General features: G+C 50.3%; 1 protein-coding gene across 2 annotated transcripts in view; it reads left to right on the forward strand.

The window, feature by feature from the left end:
- LOC143022218 (RNA-binding E3 ubiquitin-protein ligase MEX3C-like) overlaps positions 1-18,435 on the forward strand; it is a 161,127-nt gene extending 142,692 nt beyond the window's left edge. For both annotated transcript variants that reach the window (XM_076180326.1, XM_076180327.1), the window contains exon 3: positions 3,202-18,435. In XM_076180326.1, the coding sequence (XP_076036441.1) occupies positions 3,202-4,787 (1,586 nt within the window). In that variant the 3' untranslated portion in view covers positions 4,788-18,435. The remainder of the gene's footprint in view (positions 1-3,201) is intronic.
- The last annotated feature ends 3,664 nt before the right edge of the window (positions 18,436-22,099 follow it).

Below are 22,099 nucleotides of genomic sequence, written 5' to 3' on the forward strand. Positions count from 1 at the left end.
CACACACACACACACACACACACACACACACACACACACACACACACACACACACACACCTACCTCCCCGCCCACGAGAGTTGTAGTAACGGCTCGCAGCGCAACGATACTGAAATTATTTCAGCCTTGGGCGGGATTCGAACTCGGACCGGTGTGTGTGTGTGTGTGTGTGTGTGTGTGTGTGTGTGTGTTTACATATTTGTATTATACGGGAAGGGGAGCTAATGCTCGTAGTGACCCGTCCTTGTATCTCTCAGCATCTAATTTGTTTTTAAATTCTTGTATGGTGTTTGCACACGTTAATGTTTCGTCCAATTTGTTCCAGACATCCACCACTCTGTGTGGAAACTATTCTTTTTCAGATGTCTTCTATAACTATCCTTTTTGAATTTTTCGTGTCCTCTTCTTTTTCCTCTGTCCCACTTCAATAAATCTTCTCTATCAATGACCTCCATACCTTTCATGATTCGGTAAATGGCCAGTAGATGTCATCTTTCTCTTCTTTGTTCCAGGGTTGTTAGTTCTAGTTTGGACAATCTTTGTTCGTGTGTGTGTGTGTGTGTGTGTGTGTGTTACCATCCTATCGACCACATTAACTTTTTTCCATTTTAATTCCTTACAAACACGATCGTGACTAACATGGAGCTCGATGGAAGCATATTCGGAAATTGATACACTGTCGAGATGTGGACTCGAACCTAGCACATACATAACAAATGGACAGTGACTTAACCAATTGCGCTATTCCTCTTGATAGCGCAATTGGTTAAGTTCCTGGTTAGATTCAGTCTTCCCGGTCATGCGGGTCATGGGTCGATGTAAACGGAGGCTCCGTTCATTGTGTCCAAGGCACATCTTAAAATGTACAGATTCAACATAAAATCGTATTACAAATAACCTAGTATCATAACTCGAATAAAGTTTTTAATACAAGTCTATTTTCTACTGCCGGGATGTTGTGAAAAGCATCCAGCTACAAACTGGAACATGCATGAAAATTGGCTCTATGTAGTCTAAGAGGCCGGGACTCGAATGCAGAAAGGATATGGAATACACACACTCACGACAAGCACATATACGCATCTGTTAGTACGATGAAACGTTCTGTTCACTTGAACACACAGTTGTATTTCCAAGGTCAATCTACAAATGCCAAGTCAGCTCACTCTGCCCTCGCAGCGCGTACCCGCCGGGTCGGGGCGGAGCAACGGAGTTCGTGACGTCATATGGGCCGTGGACCTGCCAATCTGTTCTCACGGCCCGGCCACACTTGTTCCGGTATCAGCAAGCTTTGTTTTGGGCCACAGGGTGAATTGGTATCAGGTGCACATGCAAAGGTGAAACCGGGAGTTGTTTAATGCTCATGCCGCTAGCAGATCGTATGCGCAAAACTTATAGTCAGGGTGAAGGGTTTGTCACCAGAGCGTTTGTTGTAAGAGACGCTGTCTCGAATTACGGAAGAATAAATTGACTCTTATTTTGCAGAATAGCCCCCGCTTAGCAAGTGAAAACGAAGGAAAGGGATAAAGTACAAAGAAACACCGTCAACGTGGACCAATGGACCACGGTCGTGTTGGGAAATGTATTTAAGATCTGAAAGCAGAACTAAGCTAGGGACGCGAGGATTTAACGTGAAAGTTAGCGTCCAGTTAGGAATTTGCATGTAGCCGAGGAAATACGGGTCGTTCAAGGAAGAAGCCAGGAATCCCAATCCCCCATTGGCTTCCCGTAGTTGGGGTTGGCGGGTGGGAGGTGCCAAGAGTCCTACCCGGTACCAAGGTGGTTTAGCCTTATCAAAAGTGTGTTAGGAAGGCACGGCCTTCATTCTTCCATATCAGGTGGATCCAATTCTTCTCGTGGCTTCTGAGAAGTAACAATTTCAGGAATTCTTCGGTAACGGGTCGGGGTGGGGAGTAGGTAAGAAATCGTCTCAGGGACCACACCTCTCGCCCCGCAGACACTTCCCCATTCCAGTAGCTCCGTGGTCAGACATCTTGGACAGAAATGCATTTGTTTCGAAATACGAACCCGACCGCACCTCGCTAAGGTGTTTCAAGATTTATGTGTAGCTGTGCTGTGGACGTAGACAAGAGAGATGTCGACCACGATGCAACTGGTTACAAATGTCTCCTGCTTTCTGTGACCTTCGTTTGGGCTCCTGGCAATAGAACTTTTGATAAACGTATCAGTGGGCAGGGTTCTTGCGAGTGAGCACTCGACTCTCATAATTCGTTTGAAGAACCACATAACAATTCTCTTCCCTCTCACTTGCACACGCACGCACGCATTTTGAACTCTTATCGTTGTTGAACGATCAAACACGTGACTCCCAAGTCCCGTGAGCGTTGTGTGATTTGCTGCAGCGAGCGAGTGTGTGTGTGTGTGTGTGTGTGTGTGTGTGTGTGTGTGTGTGTGTGTGTGTACTTACCCAGATCCTCGGGTGTTTTTCTGCCATTGTCTCGTTTTGCCCACCTCGTCCGTAAGTTGTCCAGGAAGCTTTGCTTCGTTGTTGATTAAGCCCTTTGGCTGAATCGTGGGTTTACTTCAGGTGCTTTCATTTCAGGTTGTCCTGTCATCTGCGTTGCCTGTGTGTGTGTGTGTGTGTGTGTGTGTGTGTGTGTGTGTGTGCGTGTGCGAGAGAGAGAGAGAGAGAGAGAGAGAGAGAGTAACCGTGCGAGGGAAGCACATCAGGACGTGGTCTGCCTGTATCATTGTATCAGTTTTCTTAACCATATAGTGGTAGTGGTGGTGGTGGTAGTAACTAGCAGAACCATATTGTGGTAGTGGTAGTAGTGATAGTAACTAGCAGAACCAGATAATTGTAGTGGTAGTAACTAGCAGAACCAGAACGGATAGTATGTAGAGTTGGGGCCCCAAGTTGATATTTGTTGTGATGTTTGGACTAGGCTGTTGCATGGAGTATTGAGATGAATTATCTTTTAGACCTTGGCTTTACTCTGAGTTATGAACTTTATACTCTGACACTTTAGCCGTCAATTTGTGATAGTTGGAATATATAATATTAGCTTTAGTTTTAACCATTATTTCGTGAAACTAATGACTTTTCCTACCTTCTTTCTCCCGCTCCTCTTCCCCTCCCACCTCCCCTACATCGTCGCTGGAATGCCTGTTCTTCACCCCCCCCCCCCGTTTCCCCTCCATCCCTTCCTCCTCCTCCTCCTCCTCCTCCCCTCCCCACAGGTCGCAAGGAAGACGTTGGGATGGCGAAGCGGGAGATCCTGTCGGCGGCGGAGCACTTCAGCCAGATCCGCGCTTGCAGGAAGAACAACCTGAACGGCTCGATGGCCCCCGGCCCGCCGTCTAACGTGCCTGGTCAGGTGACCATCCAGGTGCGCGTGCCCTACCGCGTGGTGGGACTGGTGGTGGGGCCCAAGGGCGCCACCATCAAGCGGATCCAGCAACAGACCCACACGTACATCGTCACGCCTTCGCGGGACAAGGAGCCCGTCTTCGAGGTGACGGGCCTGCCGGAGTCGGTGGAGCAGGCGCGGAAGGAGATCGAGGCGCACATCGCCATGAGGACGGGGGGCCTCCTGGACCAGGAGGACAGGCCCCACGAGTTCCCGCCCTCGAGCGCGTCGTCGCACGGGCTCGACAACCTCTTTCCTCCTTCGTCAGACCTGATGGCCTCCCTGTACAAGCTCAACTCAGTCAATTCGATGAACGGCCTCTCGTCACTCAACGGCATGAACACAGGCGGCGCTGGCGGTGCTCTTAACGGGCTTGGGGGCACCGGGGGCGGCGGTGGCGGCGGCGGAGGCGGCGGCGGGAGTATCACGGGCCTCAACAATACCCTGAACGCGACCCTCAACGGGCTCAACCTCTCTTCCCTCAACCAGCTCAACGAACTTAACACGACCTTCGGGAACCTGCTGGGGAACGACACGACGGCGGCGCTGATGAGCGGCACGACTAAGGCGGGGGCGGGCGCGGGGGCGGCCCTGGACGCGACCTCCCTCTTCCCCTACACCAATGGCACGACGAACGGCACCGTAGCCACCAGCAAGATGGGCAGCACTGACGTCGGCTCGGGGATCGGGTCCGGCCTCGGCGGGAGCCTCTACGGCGTGGACGAGGGCCTCGGGTCCCTTGGGTCCTCCATCGGCTCTTCCCCGTCCTTCGATCCGGCACCCTCCAGCATCTGGGGGGACCTGGGCCGCTCGCTCGGCACCTCGCTCACCTCGACAGTCAGCTCGAGTTCCTCGCTGAGTTCGACCATCTCCTCCCTGACGCGGCGTTCCTCCTCGGTCTCCGGGGCGTCCCCGCCCTCGTCCCGCCTCTCACCCACGCTCGAGGGCCACCCACCCGCGAGGCGCATCAGCTCCGACCCAGCCCCCGGCCTCTCGGCCTCCCTCGCCTCGATATCGGCGCTTACGACCGGACTCGGGGCGCTCACCTCCTCCACCTCCTCCTCATCCCCCTCCTCCACGCCCGACCTGCAGACGCCCATCTCTCAGCACCAGCAGGTCGTGACTGTCACCTCGGGGCCCAGCACCGTCGGCGGCAGTGGAGGACCCAGCGGCTTTTCCACCGCCGGAGGCCCGGGGATCTCGTCCTCGTCGGGCACAGCGAGCCCCCAGCAGCAGCAGGGGCGAGAGAGCGAGAAGAGGTGCGTCACCTGTTGCGAGGCGGAGGTGGTGGCCGCCCTCGTGCCCTGTGGCCACAACCTCTTCTGCCTGGACTGCGCCAACAAGCTGAAGGAGGAGTCCGGCGACTGCCCCATCTGCCACCAGAAGGTGACGCAGGCCATCCGCATCTTCTCGTAAACTACAGCAAGTTGTTGTTGTTGTTGTTGCTGCAAACTCCGAAACTCCCCCTCCCGAACCCACCACCACCATCATCCTCGACGCCCACCAACCCGCTCGTCAACGCACTCGGCGCCGCTGTCCAACATGTCGAACGGGGTCCCCCCCCCCACTGAACGGCGCCTCTCCCGATCTCGACCCCCACACCCCCAACCCCCACCGCCCAGCCCGTCGCCTCCACAATCAATCAAAACACATTGTACACACGGATCCATTGTAATGTAACCGTGGAGAGACGTGCAGTGTTTAAGGGCCTTGTGCCACACTACGTCTACTACTACTACTACGACTACTACTACTACTACTACTATTTTATTACTACTGTTACTACTACCACCACCACCCACATCTGCTTGTATTATTAGTCGCCCCGAGTCTGCAGATTTCAAGAGTATTATTTCAAGAAAGAAGAAGTCAATCAAGAATTTTTATTGATTCTAGAATGGGGATTGTGTTTTATTATTATTATTATTATTATTATTATTATTATATATAACGAGAAGTTCTCTTTTTCAATTGTATTTAATAGTCCTGAAATAGAGTGAGTATGTTCCTGCTTGCTGACTGGGCTGGGCAGGAGGGCCAAGGCGCGTTCGATGAATTGCCCCCTTTGTGTTTTATATGTATATATAAATGTATATACATACATACATACATTATATATATATATATATATATATATATATATATATATATATTGGAGGAGCAATCGGGACTGCCCGTCCCGTTGATCTCGGCGTAACTTCGTCGTCTCCATTGCCGTCGTCAAAGCCGCCGCCACCGTCGTCATCGTCATCGTCGTCGTCGTCTTCGTCGCCATCGCTAGTGCAGCGTCTCGCTCGTAAGCAGCCTCGCCCAGCCTGGGAGTCCCTCAAGTCACTGTGGAAAACAGCTGTATTCAGGCTGTGATAGATGGGTCACCCTTGAGGATCCCCAAACCCCGAGGGGGACTTGCTGACCAACTGCCAGGGGGAAGCTTGTGCACCCCGACCTAAGAGATCTCTCCTTCTCCCTCCTCCCACCACCTATTCTAACTCCTCTTTGGACAAACTCCTCCTGGGGACGGGACCGGCAGTGGCACCACGCCGGGGTGCCGGTACAGCAGGTGGCACCAATGCCAGGACAGAGAACTTGCTGCTGCTGCTGCTGTAGCACATCACGTCGCACTCGCCGTTGCCGTATGGGGATGACGCATTGCCCCCACCCCCACCCCACCCCCATCCTCACTCCAGTCCCGCTCCCCAACGCAGAGTCCTTTTTCATGACCCCTCCATACCGTCATCAACACTCCCTCGTCATCTCGACCTTCCAAGGTCACACTCGACACCAGAAGTCTAGGCTACCCACCCGGCGCAGTTCTGGCCGCGCTGTATATACATGCACTGTGCCCAATGGCCGCGCCTTCTTTGCGACCCGCCACCAGGAGGAGCTGGCCGCCCTTTGTGCCCCGCCCGCCCCGCGCCCTACAACGAATACAACATATCGGCAGGTGGCTCGTGACAGGGCCTAACGCGACCCGTGGACTTCTGCGTTTCCTCCTTTTGTCCGTCGCCATGCATTAACACCCCCCCCCCTTCACCCCAACACCGACAAGCGTCCTCCCTCGATTTCATCCCCTCCCCTTCCCATACACACACGTACACCTCGTCTCCCTCCGCCTCGGCCTCCTTCTTCTCCTCTTCCTCCTCCTCCTCCACCGGGCAGCACTCAAGTGTGCCCCCGCCGAGTTTTCATGTCTCGCCCCACCTCTTCGAAGAAACGCCAAATACTCTCCTATCCTTCAGAAGCTACTCGCCTTGTGATGCTGAAAGCGGTGCTGCCTGCTGTACCGCAAGGGTCGGCTGGTGCTGCGACGGCGGCAGCGGCGGCGGCGGCGGCGGTGAGGGTGGCGGCGCCAGCAGCAGGAGCAGGCGTGATGTGTCGGTCGGCAGGAGTCAAGTCAAAGGTGGCATTAGGGTAGCTGAACCCAACCTCGAAATTGTTGACGCTAAGAAACTCGTGCCGCCGCGTCTGTTTCTTCTTCTGCGCCTGCTTCTGCTGCCGCCCGTCGCGGCACCTGCACCGCCGCCACGCCCTTCAACACGATGTTCTACTCCCTTCTCCCCACCCTTTTCCTGAACCTAGACCACTCGCCGATGTGATGAGACCGCTTCCTGAAGCAGGCACACGGGCAGAGGAGATTGTCCTCCTTCCTCCGCCGCCGTCGTCACCCCGGGGCTCACGACGTGACGTCCGCCTCGAGTCTTAGCTTGAGGATCACTACAACAAGAAGCCATGGAACGATTGTCGTGCCTTGCGTCCCAAGAACACCCTCAACTTCCTGGTCTCCTGTACCCCCAACCCTTCCCCGCAGTAGGCAGTGCCGCCGCCGTCGCCGCCGCAGCCGCAGCCGCAGCCACCTCCCCACACTCCCCACCCACTCCAACCCTCGCAGGACGCCCCCTCCCCCCTTCGCTGCTCCCCACTCAGCCATCCCCCCCAAGCTTGTACACGGACGTAATGAAAGCAATACAGTGATATTACCTTAGTCATAGTGCTTAACTAAGTTCTTGCTCATTTATTACTAAATGTAACTATGATGAAAAGATGGAAACTTTATTTTGTATAGTGAAGAAAATCAGTATTCTAGACCAATTTTTTAATTTCCAATATATTTAATTATCAATGCCTTTTGTGATAATGTTTGTTTCTTACGACTTGAGGGGCCTACGTCGCAGGTGGTGCGCCCCTGTGTAGGGGCGCGGCGCCCCGTCCTACCCTTCCCCCCCCCCTTTTTTTTCCAGTTCCCTACCCCTCGACCCGGAATCCAGTGCTCACCAGGGCCCCGCCCCCGGACACCCTCCTCGTGTCCTCCTGCCGGTGCAGCCCTCGACCCTGCTGGGGGAAGTGACAAGGGATATTGTATATTGCAAAGGTCGTGGTGGCATCAGGGGTCGAGGGTGTCCTCCGCAGCGGTGGAGGAGGAGGGTGGCGCTGCCCTCCACCTCTCTCCCTGACCCCCTTCCCTCGCCAACTTCCCTTCTTTATCTCGCCCCCCCCACCCCCGCCCCCCTTGCCTTGCCTTGGCGCCGCGCCCCGGCCCCGCCTGGCGGCCAGGTAGCCGCGAGGTGTTGTGAGCTGAAGGACTGTGTTGTTGATGTAGTCCGCGGAGGCGTCCCTCCTCACCCGTAGGCGGACCACCACCACCGTCACCAGTACCACCACCACCACAACTACACCACCACCACTACTACTACACCACCACCACTACTACTACAACAACAAACAACCACCACCACCACTACTACTACCACCATCACACCATCTGCTGCAGCTGGTCACGCCGCCGCCCTTAGGAGGGATGCCTATGCGGTCATGATTGTATCCTATACCAACATGCATTCTCACTCTTTACAGTAGCTATTTGATCGTGTTTTTTGGACAACAGTCAGCTGTTGAGGACCCGAAAGTGTGGATTTCTCTATAATTCTAATCAGTATATAACCGTCATCGCTCTGGAAACTGAAGTCTGACAACCCATCTTCGTTAGTCCCTTCCGATTCTCACCCTGCTCCTCTGTATCATAGAATATCAGTGTTTGCTTGGGAATTGTATGGATTTTATATGATAATGGCTGGCTGAAGGCGGGCACCCCGCGACCCGCGCGCGCGCAGAGCGGCCGGCCCGGCGACCTGTCTTGTCGCCTAAACGTCCGCGCATCGCTGCACTTGCTGCTGCTGCCGCCGCCGCCGCCGCTGCTGCTGCTGCAGTCGGCGACTGCTACGAACGTACTAGCGGGAGAGGAGAGCGCTGTCAACTCCTATTAGATTCTTTATTAACTAGCAAGAGCCGTCGCACGCGGCGTGCGCGCTTCGCCGCGCCGCGTCGCGCCGAGCAACGCCACGCCCTGCCGCGCTCCATTGCGCGCTGCCCGCCCTCGGCCATGCCTGTGTATCTTTCATAGAGCACAACTTAATTAATATTTACAAAAGATAAAAGTTTAAGTAGTTTTTCATATATCTATTTTAATATATATGATTTATTAGAGAAAATTTATCGTACTTTGTTTGTGTAGCCTAGATTGAGTGATCTAAGAAATTATTTTTATTACTTTATTTCTATACGGATTTCTGAGAACCTCAGAATGCTGTAGTGTAGGTATTCTGTCAATGTATTACGTGTACGTGTGTGCAGGAGAAAGGAACTTAATTTTTCTGTTTTTTACTAACGAGCTGAAGCTGCTATCATGTTTTTGTGTTGCCGGCTGGCAGTAGCCGTTGACCGACCGCCGCTCGCTCGCTCGGTCGGTCTGTCGGTGCCTGGACGGCAAATGGACAACTTCAGTTCCGTTCGGCAATCTGTGTGTTTCTGCTCCAAAGGCCGAGATTTCTTTCTTAAAGCACCTCGGCTCGGCGGCGGGGTGCTGCTGCTGCCGCCGCTGTCGCCGTCGTCGTCGTCGTCGTGGTCGCTGTCGTCGTCGCTGCCGTCGCCGTCGCCGTTGCCGTCGCCCATCTCCCATCCTTCATCCTAACCCCACTTCAGCAGGCGCGGCATGGCGACGCCGCAAGCCTGACGTCACCAACGCTGAACAACCCACCGCTGCTCTTGCTGTCGCTGCCGTTGTCGCCACTTTCCTCTTCTTCCTCCTCCTCCTTCTCCTTCTCCTCCACCTCCTCCTCCTCCACCAGCTCAGGCGTCGTCGTCGATGTCGACCTTATCGTTGACTTCGGCGTCGTTGTCATGGTCGTTTTCTCTCGACCGGCGTCGTTTGTGGCTGAGGCGGCGGCGACAATGGCGGCTGCGGCACCGAGGCGAGGCGCGGCGCTCCTGCGGCGGCTGCGGCGGCGGCGGCGGGCGGCAATCCTTGTCAACGGTTGGTTTGTTCAATGGGTCTTCCAGTAGAAGTTGAACAACTGTCATCATCGTCATAAGTTAGTTCACAAAACCTATGCACTCTAATCCGTAATAAGTTTATTTTTTGTACTTTTCTACAGCGCCGTATATATTGTATGGTAATTTTTCATAAAAATCATAGTGTATACTTAGGATGATAAATAGCTAAATGGAAAAAAAAAATACCAAAAATATTCTTTTAACAAGCTTCTTCGAACTGGCCTTCCCCAGGTACCGTTAGACGCAGGGAAGCGAAAAAGGGGCGCAGCAGCAGCCACGCGCCCCTCGTAGGTCCGACGACGTGGCGCTGCCCGTCCGTTTCTCCCGACGCTGGCTGGCTGGCCACGAACCGCCCTCGCCCCTACGAAGGTGTCGCTTGTGCGTACGGGCACAATGTATCGCAATAAACTTGTAGTAGCATTGCTAACCTCCCAAGGCAACCAGGCCGTCACTTCTCGACTGCTGAACAGCAGCAGCACGCCTAAATGACATCATTAACTCGATATACTACTACTACTTTGCTACTTTACTACTACTATTACTGCAGCAGCAGCAGCAGCCGCCAGCAAAGGCGTCAACCGATGTACGGCCGAGGCAGAACTCCTGCCGTAGCCCAGATCTCCTTCGCTCACCCTCCCCCCCACTCACCTAACCACGCCCCTAGACACCCCTCGTGAGCCGCCGTGCCGTTGACGGGGGCGTCGTGCCCCTCTCGACGCACGGGCGGCCCCCTTGGACATCATGCTGCTGCGGTGTGCGGCCCAGCAGGCGGGCGAGCCTCGCCCCGGTCTGCCACTGTCGGTCGGCTCTCCGGTCCACTTGGCGCCCGGCGCCCGCCCGCGTCACAGGTCGGGCGCGCGTGCTGCTCTTTGTTGCTCAATCCACAGGACGGTGTGGTCGGCGGAGCCCGACGGGGCTACCGGGGAGAAGGGCCTCGCGCGCCGTCGAACCGCTCCTGCCCCGGCCGGTCCGCCCGCGCCGCACACCCACTCTCCCAATCCACCCACTTCCTTGATCTCGCCCTTCACACCTACCCACCCACCCACCCACCCACCCGCCGCCCACTTCTCCATCGCAAACACGAATATCAGGACCTGCCACGCACACAGCAGACCCTTCCGTCACAACCACGGCAGATATAGCCCCACTATATAGACTAAATACACCCCCACAGCCATCTCAACGCCCATGACCACGGCACCCAGAACCACTACTGACACGACAGGGAAACAGACCCCTTCCCCTTCCCACCACCCCGCTGGCCCGGCTTGCCCCCCTTGCCCTTGACGCTGGCGCCTGACCGGTTTGCTACTCCAACCACCAACCCCGCCCCCTCTTCCTCCACCCCTCCCCTTCCGACGGCCGGGGTCGCCCGGCAAGGAGCGGCTCTCCTCCTGTAGCAGGGCCGGGCCCTTAGTTCGTGTCGTTTACTTTGGGTCGCCTACGACGGCGTCTGCATTCAGCGCCGCCGTCGCCGCTTTGCACTGCATCGCCAAACCCCACAAGTCTGTAGAGAGAGAATGTAAAAAAGTATAAAAACAAAATATATAAAAAGATTTAAAAAACAATCATCATATCTAACAAGAAAGTTCCATGAATATAATAATAAATAAATAATAATAATAATAATAATAATAATAGCCTCTATATTCTATGACATATAACTTTGTATATCTCAAACTCTAGGGCCTTAAGGCGAGATCTTACGTGTGTGTAGGTTTTATTCTCATCTTTCTGACGTCTTTGGATCTTTTCAAATTCCATCACAACCAACCATTATTAAAATAGGAGCGACCACCAGTATCTACTCCTGTCCAGATGGACAGGACTGAGAAAATAAAGAAATGCAACAAGTTTATAATATAAAGTCTTCAGCTGATGCATATATTATATATATATATATATAGTGTTGATATATATATATATGAATATATTATATTTAGGATATATATCAGATATTACAAAAAAGGTCTTGTACTAATCTCTGCCGCAAGAAAAAAAAAGATATATTTAAATGGAGATAAAACGACGACGGTGAAAGAAGCGTCGTGTCCGGAAACGAATCGGGTTCTTTGTATCAGGTCTTCTTTAAAAAAGCAAAAAAAAAGTTTATATATATATATATATGAAAAAAGCGAAATGCAACCCAATTGATCGAAGCCAGAGGCGGGACGAGTATACTCACCCCAGATTGGGCGCCGACCCGACAAACTAGCCTCTCTGCCCCCCCCGTGTGGCGCCGAGGCCCGCGCGCCACCTCCTCCTCCTCCTCCGGGAGAGAGAGAGAGAGAGAGAGGATTGGGAGAGGAGGACATGCCAGCAATACTCAACGATCTGAGAGAAACGAAAAACAAAAAGTTAATCTTTTTTTCCTATATTCCAAAAACAAGTAATAATACAACAGAGTTATAAGTAGATGGATTTAACTACAGAAATCTTCTTGTTTAACTACTACTACTACGTAGGTGTAGGTCACGAAGGGGATAGAGAAAAAAAAAGTTAAAGTTGCAGCAGGGACTATCAGGGCCTCTCGATGCTCACACATCATTTTCACAGTATTTGAATTAGTCGGTGCCAGAGGCTTGGATGTCGCCCACAACTCCGCATCCATCACCCTTCTTAATGTCTCTTCCCCCCTTGCCATCCCCTCGCGCGATAGAGTCCTTAAGGATAAAATCGCTGTTTAAATTATCGGCGGCGAAATACAAATACTCCCCCTCCCAACACCCCTTCCTGATTTTTTACCCGTAACCTACACACCCTACTAACACCTACCGCTCCATGACAGCACCGCCACCACCTGAACTCCCGTCATGCCTTCCACCACACAGACCTTCGTCCGTAGCCACGCACGCCCTCCCCTCCCCTCCTCTTCCTCCTCTTGCACCTCCTCACACTCCTTCAGACCCGCCGTCACCCTCCTTACCCAGCCTGCCCTCCAACCCCTCTCCCTCCTCGCTCACACGGGGTTGGGTTGGGGTTCCTAGGGCTTGGGTTAGGAGGGGAGTCTTGTGTTGGGTCGAAGACGTAGGGAGGTCATTGTCCAAATTCTCGTCTCAGGTGCTCTCAATGATCCTTTATTTTGTTGTATAACCCCTCCCTCCCTCCCTCCCCCTTTTTCCACCTCCCTCCAGAAGACGTTTTTCGCGTTGGTCTGTATTTTTGTCCCGGAAAGAGCAGCATCCCAGACTCTTGGCCCCCTTCTCGTGCTCTTTTGTATCGTTGCCTTATCTTAGTAGAAATTGAAGGATGAACTCACTCCGTGCACGGCGCGCCGTTAGGTGCCGAGAAACGTTGTCACACAGCCCGCAGACAGAATTGGGCAAAACTCGCTCCTTTTTCCCCCTCCATCAATCTCAACCTCTCTCACTCTCACTGACTCACTCACTCACTCTCTCACTGCTGCCCTGAGAAATACTCTCACTCAGTGTCTCTCACTACTGCCCTGAGTTTGCCAAAAGTCGAAGTGAAGTATTGCGGCCGCCATGTTTGTTGTTGCGGCCCTTGATCGAGAAGCGGCGCCCCAAAGAGGCGCGTCCACAGGGTGCGACATCCTTCACTTTCCCATTTCTGGCCATCAGTAGTTATAAATATTTATAATTATGGTAATATATTCTTTATAATGCTGGTATAAAATAGATGAAAAATACATAGAAAAAAATATTAAAGTCGTCAGTCCTGTATTACAAATAAAAAATATTAAAAAAACAAAAACAAAAAAAATATATATATTAGATCCACCAGCCCCTCACCCCCGTTCCCCCAGGTTCGAGTGAGGACCCACACTTTGGAAAGTTGGGTTCGGAAGGCTACGACCCCCCCCCCCCTACCCACCACCTGCGCACAGCCGCCCGTTCCCACGCACTTGCCTGCTAGCGCGCGCGCGCGCCTTTGCGGTTCTCCGGTAAGCTGCCTTTCCCCTGGCGCCCATATGCTCGAGGGAACCGCCACGATTCATATACATAATATATGTGAATGTATGTATATATATATATATATATGTACTTACACGTGTATGTGAATGTGTATGCACATACACCATCAACATTGCTGGACTCTGGTCCGAGGCTGGCACTTGGGCTAGAGGTCCTAGCCAGGCACTCCCGGCCCCTGGGGGAGGGGGGGACGTGCGGTGGGTGGGGATGGGTTTTTTTTTTGGGGGGGTGGCTTACGATGTCGTGTGAGATCGCGGCGGTGGGGCGTTCTTGAAGGCCTGTCCTCGAGTGGGGTGGGGGGGGGGGAGTGAGAGAGAGGAAGGAAAGGGGGGACCGGCCCCCCACCCCCCACCTACCCTGCTTGTGTGTTGCATTAAGACAATGTGTTATATCTCCAGACTCAATCAAAACAAACGGGATAAGCAAGTCTTTGTTGACGAGGGTGAGGAGGTTCCATGTTGATCGTACGTGCCGTACAACGCGCGGGCATTTTAGTGTCGTCTTGGCTTTTCGTTTCCTCTTTTTATTTTGATTCTTTTCGTACACTATATATGTATGTGTGTGTATATATATAGACTTTGTCAATAGTATATAATGATGATTACTGAATTTGGTAAGTTTTTATTTTAGACGCAAAGTGCATCTTCGTTTTTATTTTTGTAGTAAAGTTTAGATTTATGTTCCTAAGTGATTTGAGTAGCGTATTACATTTTATTTTTCCCCCTTGTGTTATTTTTATATAAGGATAACTTTTTATACGTACATATATACATACATATATATCATATGAATATACACTTTGTGTTAACGCCAGTGCTCAGCTACTCGAAAAAAAAAAAAAAATCGCAGCACAAGTGGATAACCCGCAGGAGTACCGACCCATGTCTCGTGGTCAGAGCCTCGTCATGCTTCATCCAATGAAGAGGTGTACCATGTACACGAGAGAGAGAGAGACGTTTCGCGTATTAGCGAGAGTGAGAACGGTGGTATGTGTGTGTGTGTGTGTGTGTGTGTGTGCGAGAAAGACTCGTATTGGACCGGGATATCGCGTTGGCGCCAACCCCGGTCCTGGAGTGCTACTTGGCACCGGACTGAGCAGATTCGGGGAAGGAGGGGGGAGGTGGGAGATTTGACCTCGCCTGATGGAAAACGTCAGTGTTGTGTATATGTGTGTGCATGCGTGTGCGTGTCTGGTACGGCCTACTCTTCAACCCCCCGTAAAGCAATAAGGTACAGTGGGTACTACTGATCGCATGCCGGCCTGATCGGAGCTCGACCCCCCACCCCCCCCAGCTCATTATCCCACACACAGGACGGTGATTTAGAGTGGACCTAGGTCTCTATAGAATACATTGTGTATTTCCTATTCTTGTTTCCGGTAATTAGTGGACTCATTGTCTTGTAGCAGAGTTAGTGTCAACAGTTATGGTTGTGTGTTTGTCATGGGGCGGGCTCCTCGGAGCGTGGCTCGGCGGTGCGCGGCACCATGCCACGCGGTGCTCGGGGCCGAGCCGCCCCTCCCTCCCTCCCTTCCCCCTCCCCATTCCTTCCCCCTCTCCCTCCCTCCCCCTCTCCCTCCCTCCCCTCCTTTCTCCACTTCCATTCCTTCACACCCATTTTCATGTTAGCCCCATCTTCTCCCTCAAACCTTTTCCGCTCCTCCCCTTCTTTGTCTCGTTCTCCCCCACCCCCCCATTCCCCTTACCCCAAGCTTGCCTCATTATGCCTCTGCTCTCCCCATCCCCCCAAAATATATCACTGAGCTAAATCTTGTTCTTTGTGACCCTCCCTCCCGCAGGGGGAGAGGTCTTCATACTCCAGTTGATCCACATAACCGTACCCCTCCACTTTTCTTCCTCCACCTCCTTTTCCTCCCTCCTCGTCTTCCTCCTTGCCTCCACATTGACCGTCTAGTATACCTTGACGCCACACTACACCCCCCCCCCCACCCGTCCCCCTATCCAGTCCGGGCAAAATCGCACCGACAGCTAACCCTGCCATCCATATCCCTGCCCCCCCCCCCATCCCCTCTCGCGCACCTGAGCCTCTGTACTCGTTTCAGCAAGAGGTTGCCCGGGTGCTGCACTCGAGAGCGTTCAGTCGTAGGTGGTGGTGGTGGTGCTTTTGCCCCTCCCTCCCTCCCTCCCTGTCCAGCCTTAATCGCTCTCCTTCAGCAGACAGTTCGTGGCGGTCTGCATGGTGGCCGTGGTGAGGTACACCACGACCGCAGCAGCCCCGCCGCCGCGGGTTGTACTGCAGTTGTGGGTGCATATGCGCTGTACGGAAGGGCGCCCCCCCTCCCTCCCACCCTCTTTCCTGGAGGAGCCGCGCCCGAGCTGCGAAGGGCACGTTCCCGCCCGCCGAGGTTCCGCTGTTCCTCCGTGCTCGACACCCGCCCTCCCACCTCGACAACGATGATAATAATAATATTGACAATTTCTACTACTACTACTACAACTTCTACTTATTAAATATTACTACCACCCGCTAGCAGAATTAGTGCTAAATATACAGTGCTATTATTGAGATTAGAGTTAAGTTTATTTATTACTTTACTTCAACGGGCATACGGGTGTGACTGGGACGTGCTTGGCCCTGTGAGTGTGAGGACTGGATCTGGGAGAGGGGGGGGCGACTTCACGGATGGGCTCTCCCGAGACCGGGAGAGACCTTTCCGCGGCCCCACCCCCGACCTATACTGTCACCTCCGGGATCCTGCAGACCCCCACATAATACCCACCCACCCACCCCCCTTCAGACTTTTTATTATTATTAATTTTATTCATTGGTTTTTTTTTTTATTGTTTTAAAGAATTTATCATGTATATATATATATATATATATATATATATATATATAAAGAAATATAAACATGTATATTTTTGTTTACGTGTTGACATTGGGGGTCGTAGGCCACCCTTTCGTGCCACCACCACGCCACATTGAGGCCCCCCCCCCCACCCATCCACATACCCACCCACCCACATACCCAGCTCAGCCCGGCACACCACCCCCCCCACCCCAAGTACCACCACCACCACCTCTAAGTTTCCTACTTCCACTCCGAACCTACCTCCGCCGCGCGAAGATTTTCGCCAAGAACCTTCCCATCCTCCTCCCCCCCACCTCTAGGAGCAAATACAACTCCGGCAATGGTGCTTCCCACTTTCTTGCCATCCTCAACTCGATTCCCTTCCTCTTCCTCGCCCGGTATTGTTGTTGACGCTTGTTCCACTAGATCTTGTAAATGAATATCTGGTAGTTCTTCCCATACACCCCTGCCTCCGTCTCCTCCTCTTTCTCCTTCTTTCTCCCATCACCTACTCCACTCCACCCCTCCACACCGCCAAATCCCCCCCATCCCAGAATCTGCACATTATGAGTTGAGTTGACTTTATTATTATTATTATTATTATTATTATTCTGTTTGTCCTTGATTGTTAGAGCGCTACTCGGCCAACCCCTTTTTTGTGTTTCCGTAACAACCTCCATGGCCACTCTACTGCTACTTTTTTATTATATGAATAAATATATAAATATATATATATTATTTTTGTGTATTGCTTGAGTGTTGAGTTTTCTCGCTAGTAGGGTAACGTGGCGATATAATCTCGTCTCTATAATGTACTCCTGTCTTCAGAAGTACTGTTGACTATGTACTGTTCGTCTAAGGTACTATAATTTTGTACTACTATTGGTACTAGGGCAATGTGCCACTTGCATCTTGCGTACTCTCCGACATCGCGTACCATACTGCAGCAGCAGCAGCGGACTGCAGAAGCTGTGCCCAAGAGCAGCAGCAGCAGCAGCTGTGTACTTCAAATGTCTCAAAGGAATAATGGAAGTATTCGGGCACACTGTAGTTCTACTTCGACAAGCTCTCCCGCGCCCTGCCCTACCTCCTTCGCATACAACACATATATATATATATATATATGTATGTATATATTTATATGTATATATATATAAAACCAAGGTCGCTGCTGGAGTGCACCCCCCCTCCCCGCCCTTCTCCCTCCGTCACCCCTTCAAGGAGGCTGTTCACGTGGGTCCCCACGAGTGTAGGGCCACTGTCCACTGGCACGCTCATCGGCGCGTACCTCGAGAGGAACTTGTCTTTGTGCCGCCCCGGAAGGTGCCAGTGGGCACTGCTCGCCCTCGGGTGGGTCCCTGCTTTGATTCGGCCTCTCCTGGGGTGGGTCCAGATGACTCCCGCTCCTCCTCTCGTCACACGGGACACCCACTTTCCCCCCCCTTCCTCCAGCCACTCCCCCGAAGTAGATCGACGGTGTGCCCGCCTCATACGAAGTACTTAGATGACGTTGGTCGTCTAGCACTGGTGTGGTCTGCTTACAAGACTAATGCAATGTGGACTTCCTCCTCTTGCTCCCACCTACTCCCCCTCCTCCACCTTTCCTCAATCCACAACTCCACAGTCCTCCCTAATCTTCCTTCTCCAAGTTGATTACCCCCAAGAACCCCCACCCCATCTGACCCCACCCCCGAAATAAATTTCCTTAATCCTGCTATTCATACACCGTAGTTCCATATTAAGATAATGTATTCCCATATATTTTTATTATTGATGTTTCCATAATGCATATTATTAAAGAATAAAACTGAAGAAGACGTGAACAAAGCATATTTTGGAGTAAATATACCCATGGCGGTATGCCACGCTCTCCATCGTACTTAAAAAGATAATATATGTATGGTTAATTTTTCATGTTTGCTAATAATTTTATTTTCTGATTTTTGTGAGAGTGATTCAATAGATAAATAATAAAGTTACATGTATTAAAGATGCTGTTTTTCCTTTCGCCTTACCCCTCAACTCCTCGAATGATCTTTTGGGGAGAAATTGAGATAGAAGTTTATGAAATGAATGTATTTGGAAAAAAAAAAACACTAATTTGAAAATTAAATTGAACAAATATTCTGAAATTGTATTTACTGAAAGAACTTGTTTGGACTGAAGGATAAATATGAGGACTATGAAATGTAATGTCACAATACAAAACTGTACGGACAAATTAAAAGAATAAAGGACTGGCAAATGTATTTTCCGCCATTTTTGGGGGAGTAGACCGTGCCTTTGTGGATCCTCAGGAAGAAAGAGAAGGGCTCAGATGGAAAGTATTGCACGGTGGCCAGCATTAAAAGGTATGCAAAACAAATATCTTGCCTTAAACATGCATTCGCTTCTTTCTATGCGCATGTTTGTCTACAAAAGCCAAAGAAAGAATTTGCTTAGGCGAACATTATTTCGCATAGGAAAATGTGTGTATACATTTCTGATGGAGATGAGAAGTTTGCAGGAGTGACGTGGCAGAGGATGGCACGGTCGTGTGATTCATGGAATGCTATGAAGGAGGCCTTTGTTCAGCAGTGGACTCAAGATGGCTGATTTGATTGAACCGAGAGAAGTAATCCACGATGGGCTTCGAAGTATAGGGCCCGTTTGCACGTGAGCGCTCGCGCGCACACAGTACAGTGGAGTGAGGTGGCACTAGTCTTAACACAATCTGTAAAGTGTATCAGTGTCCAATGGGTGACGTCAAAGTTGTATTTATTGTGCCTGAAGGCCCTACCTATCCGCTCCTTCGTGATGACCTGCCCCAGACAGGAGTGTGTTTGTGTGAAGAGGGACCAAGGGACAGCTGGGCCAAGGGAATTAATTAGTTCTGGACTATTTCTGACGCAATGTGCAGCTTGATCGATAGAAGTCTGCCGCACCCCGACCTGGTGCCTGCGTCACGCAACGCGATTACCTCGAGGTCATCCTTCAAGTGGAGGTTTAGCACAACAAGGGTAAGGATACTCGATGGTGGATCCTTGTGGCGTGGGAACACGGTTGAGTAGATAGCCTGGAAAGTACCCCGAGTATGGTAGGATGACATTAATCAAGGTGGGATTAACACACAACTGAATAAGGTTGGCAGATACATTCTCCTGACCTCGCTTTTCATATTAGCTTAAATAGCAAAATTGGCACATTAATAGGAATAGAAAAAATAGGAAACCATAGAAGACGTAATTGAATGTTATATGAACAATATAGACCATTTAATCAGGAAGACTAGGGAATTAAATCGCCATATTTTGATCAGTTGAGCAGAACGTATGTCAGTTTAATCTCTTCAGATTTGATGGATATTGAACATTCAGGGTAGGGAAGTCTACGGGCTGATAAAGGATCAGACTCTCTGAATCCTACATCACAACGAGGTAGAGATCGGGGACATGGTCCTTAAATGATGAGGTACAGAAGAGGTTAGGTCAGCGTTGCTCAACATTTTTACTCTTGCATAACCTTTAAAATAAATTGCATGTCTCTAGGAACGCCTGCGCAAAAAAAAAAGAAAAAAAAACATAAGCTATATCTTTCTCATTCTATTTTCATCGTAATAGGTTAGATAGGATGTTGTCTATTTTACATTATTACAATAACCAAGAGTATATGTCGTGCGTGTTTAATTGTATTACGTATATGAAATTAAATATAAAATCAAAAGTGCATTAGCTTGTCTCACTTGTTCTCGCGGAACCCTTAGGGACCTTTTGCGGAACCTCAGGGTTCCCCGGAACCCTGAGGTTGAGAAACGCTGGGTCAGAGACCGAACGCTTCCACGTAGTAAATACCGGGCGCGACAAATAAATGCCGTTCGGTTCGTTGGAGCAAGAGAGCTGGGACACTGTTGATCGTATGTTATGAGGGAAGATGCCGGGGGCGTGTTCTATATACTGTACTCACCGTATATAGTTTACTCGACGCAGATGTCCACAAAAATAGGCTAATTGCACTACACACACACACACAGTAATAACAAGGGAGAGGAGCGATGGATGACAGTACAGTTTTACAAAGGATTACAATGGCGGAGCATGCCGACAGGAGACCTTTTGGTCCATAACTAAGTCGGATGCGAAAAAAGATATAATGATAAATAAAGTAAATAAAGATATAATATAGATAAAATAAATGCATAGGTATAATTGAATAACAAAAAAAAGGTCAATAGTAAATAATGATAAATTGACAGATAACTAATAATAAATGAAAAGCAAATAATAAACAGACAATAACAAACAAAGAAAAGAAAATAAATGGCAGTCATTACAGGATATTGCTTTGGTATTTATCTAAACGAATCTTAAAGCTTCGAACTGAACTACATTGCACTGTGACCCCATGGTGGTGTGTCTCTCTCCTCTTTTTCTCTCTCTTTCTCTGTCCCTCTCATCCGACCCTGTCATGGATGGGTTGTAATCCATTGCAATTTCATTTGTAGTCAGTCCCCTTGTTGGTGAAGCACCACAAAGACGGACTTGGGATGGAAGCGGGAGATGAGCAAAAGCTAGCAAAAGGGAATTGTAATACGGAAGAGTCTGCGGAGTCCGGCGAGGTACCAGTCACTCCAACGATTAATCACCGAAGAGCTCGTCACAGACAACATCTCAACTTTATATATATATATATAGAGAGAGAGAGAGAGAGAGAGAGAACAAAATTGGGAAAAATATTCCAAGATGAATTCGGCACGTTTAGAGGATGAAGAAATTGGAAACTGTCGTAAGTGAACTAGTTCTTAACCCATTCAACTCCGATGACAAGATGTCTTGTCATTTGGTCAAATAAAACAAAAAATCATAAAACACCAAAATGTTTGATCAAACACCAGAAAAATACGACGTCAATCCTCGCTTCGCTCGCAGCGAAGCGAGGACTGACGTCGTATTTTTCTGGTGTTTGATCAAACATTTTGGTGTTTTATGATTTTTTGTTTTATTTGACCAAATGACAAGACATCTTGTCATCGGAGTTGAATGGGTTAAGGGGAAAGGTAAGTTTTCTATAACCCTATAGCTACGTTGTTCAACTTCAGACTGCAAAACCAGGGGATTCTAACCAACTGAGGGAGGTGTTAGCAACGGACAGGATGTAGTTAAGTTGTTCAGGATTCCCAGCTCAAATGGGACTCTTAAGTAGGATCTACAAGGATCGTCTCGATTCCACTAGTTCTCGGTCATGGGGCGGGGAGTGGCTCACAAATTAAAAACTAGTTGTATTTATTTGGTGACAAAGTTGATAATTATTTTTGGGTGCTAGCCTGAAAAAAAATCTAAGTGATTCACAGCAACAGAGGGTTTGGTCGATGACGTGTCCTCACTGTCCCTAAGAAGAGGCATTGTTTCCCGTAAGTTTGGGAAGCTCTGCCAAAGACGGAACATAAAAACGTGGACTCTCTTAAATTGTGTCCTACGCGTTGCGTCAACCCGAAGGGTCTGCGCACGACTTGCAGGGAGTACGCCAGGTCTCAAAGTTCACTCAAATTTCACTTTGAAGTTCTCATTTTTTAAATAATCATAACAAGTCTCTCGAAGTGTTTTTTTTTTTTTTTATCTATTTTGGGGGAGGGGGCCAAATTAAGAGTACAATATAAACAAAATTTTAGAAAAGCCGAC

Source organism: Oratosquilla oratoria, chromosome 44 (genome assembly GCF_046742065.1).
Source record: "Oratosquilla oratoria isolate Oo_2021 chromosome 44, ASM4674206v1, whole genome shotgun sequence".
In the NCBI taxonomy this organism is placed as follows: Eukaryota; Metazoa; Arthropoda; class Malacostraca; order Stomatopoda; family Squillidae; genus Oratosquilla; species Oratosquilla oratoria.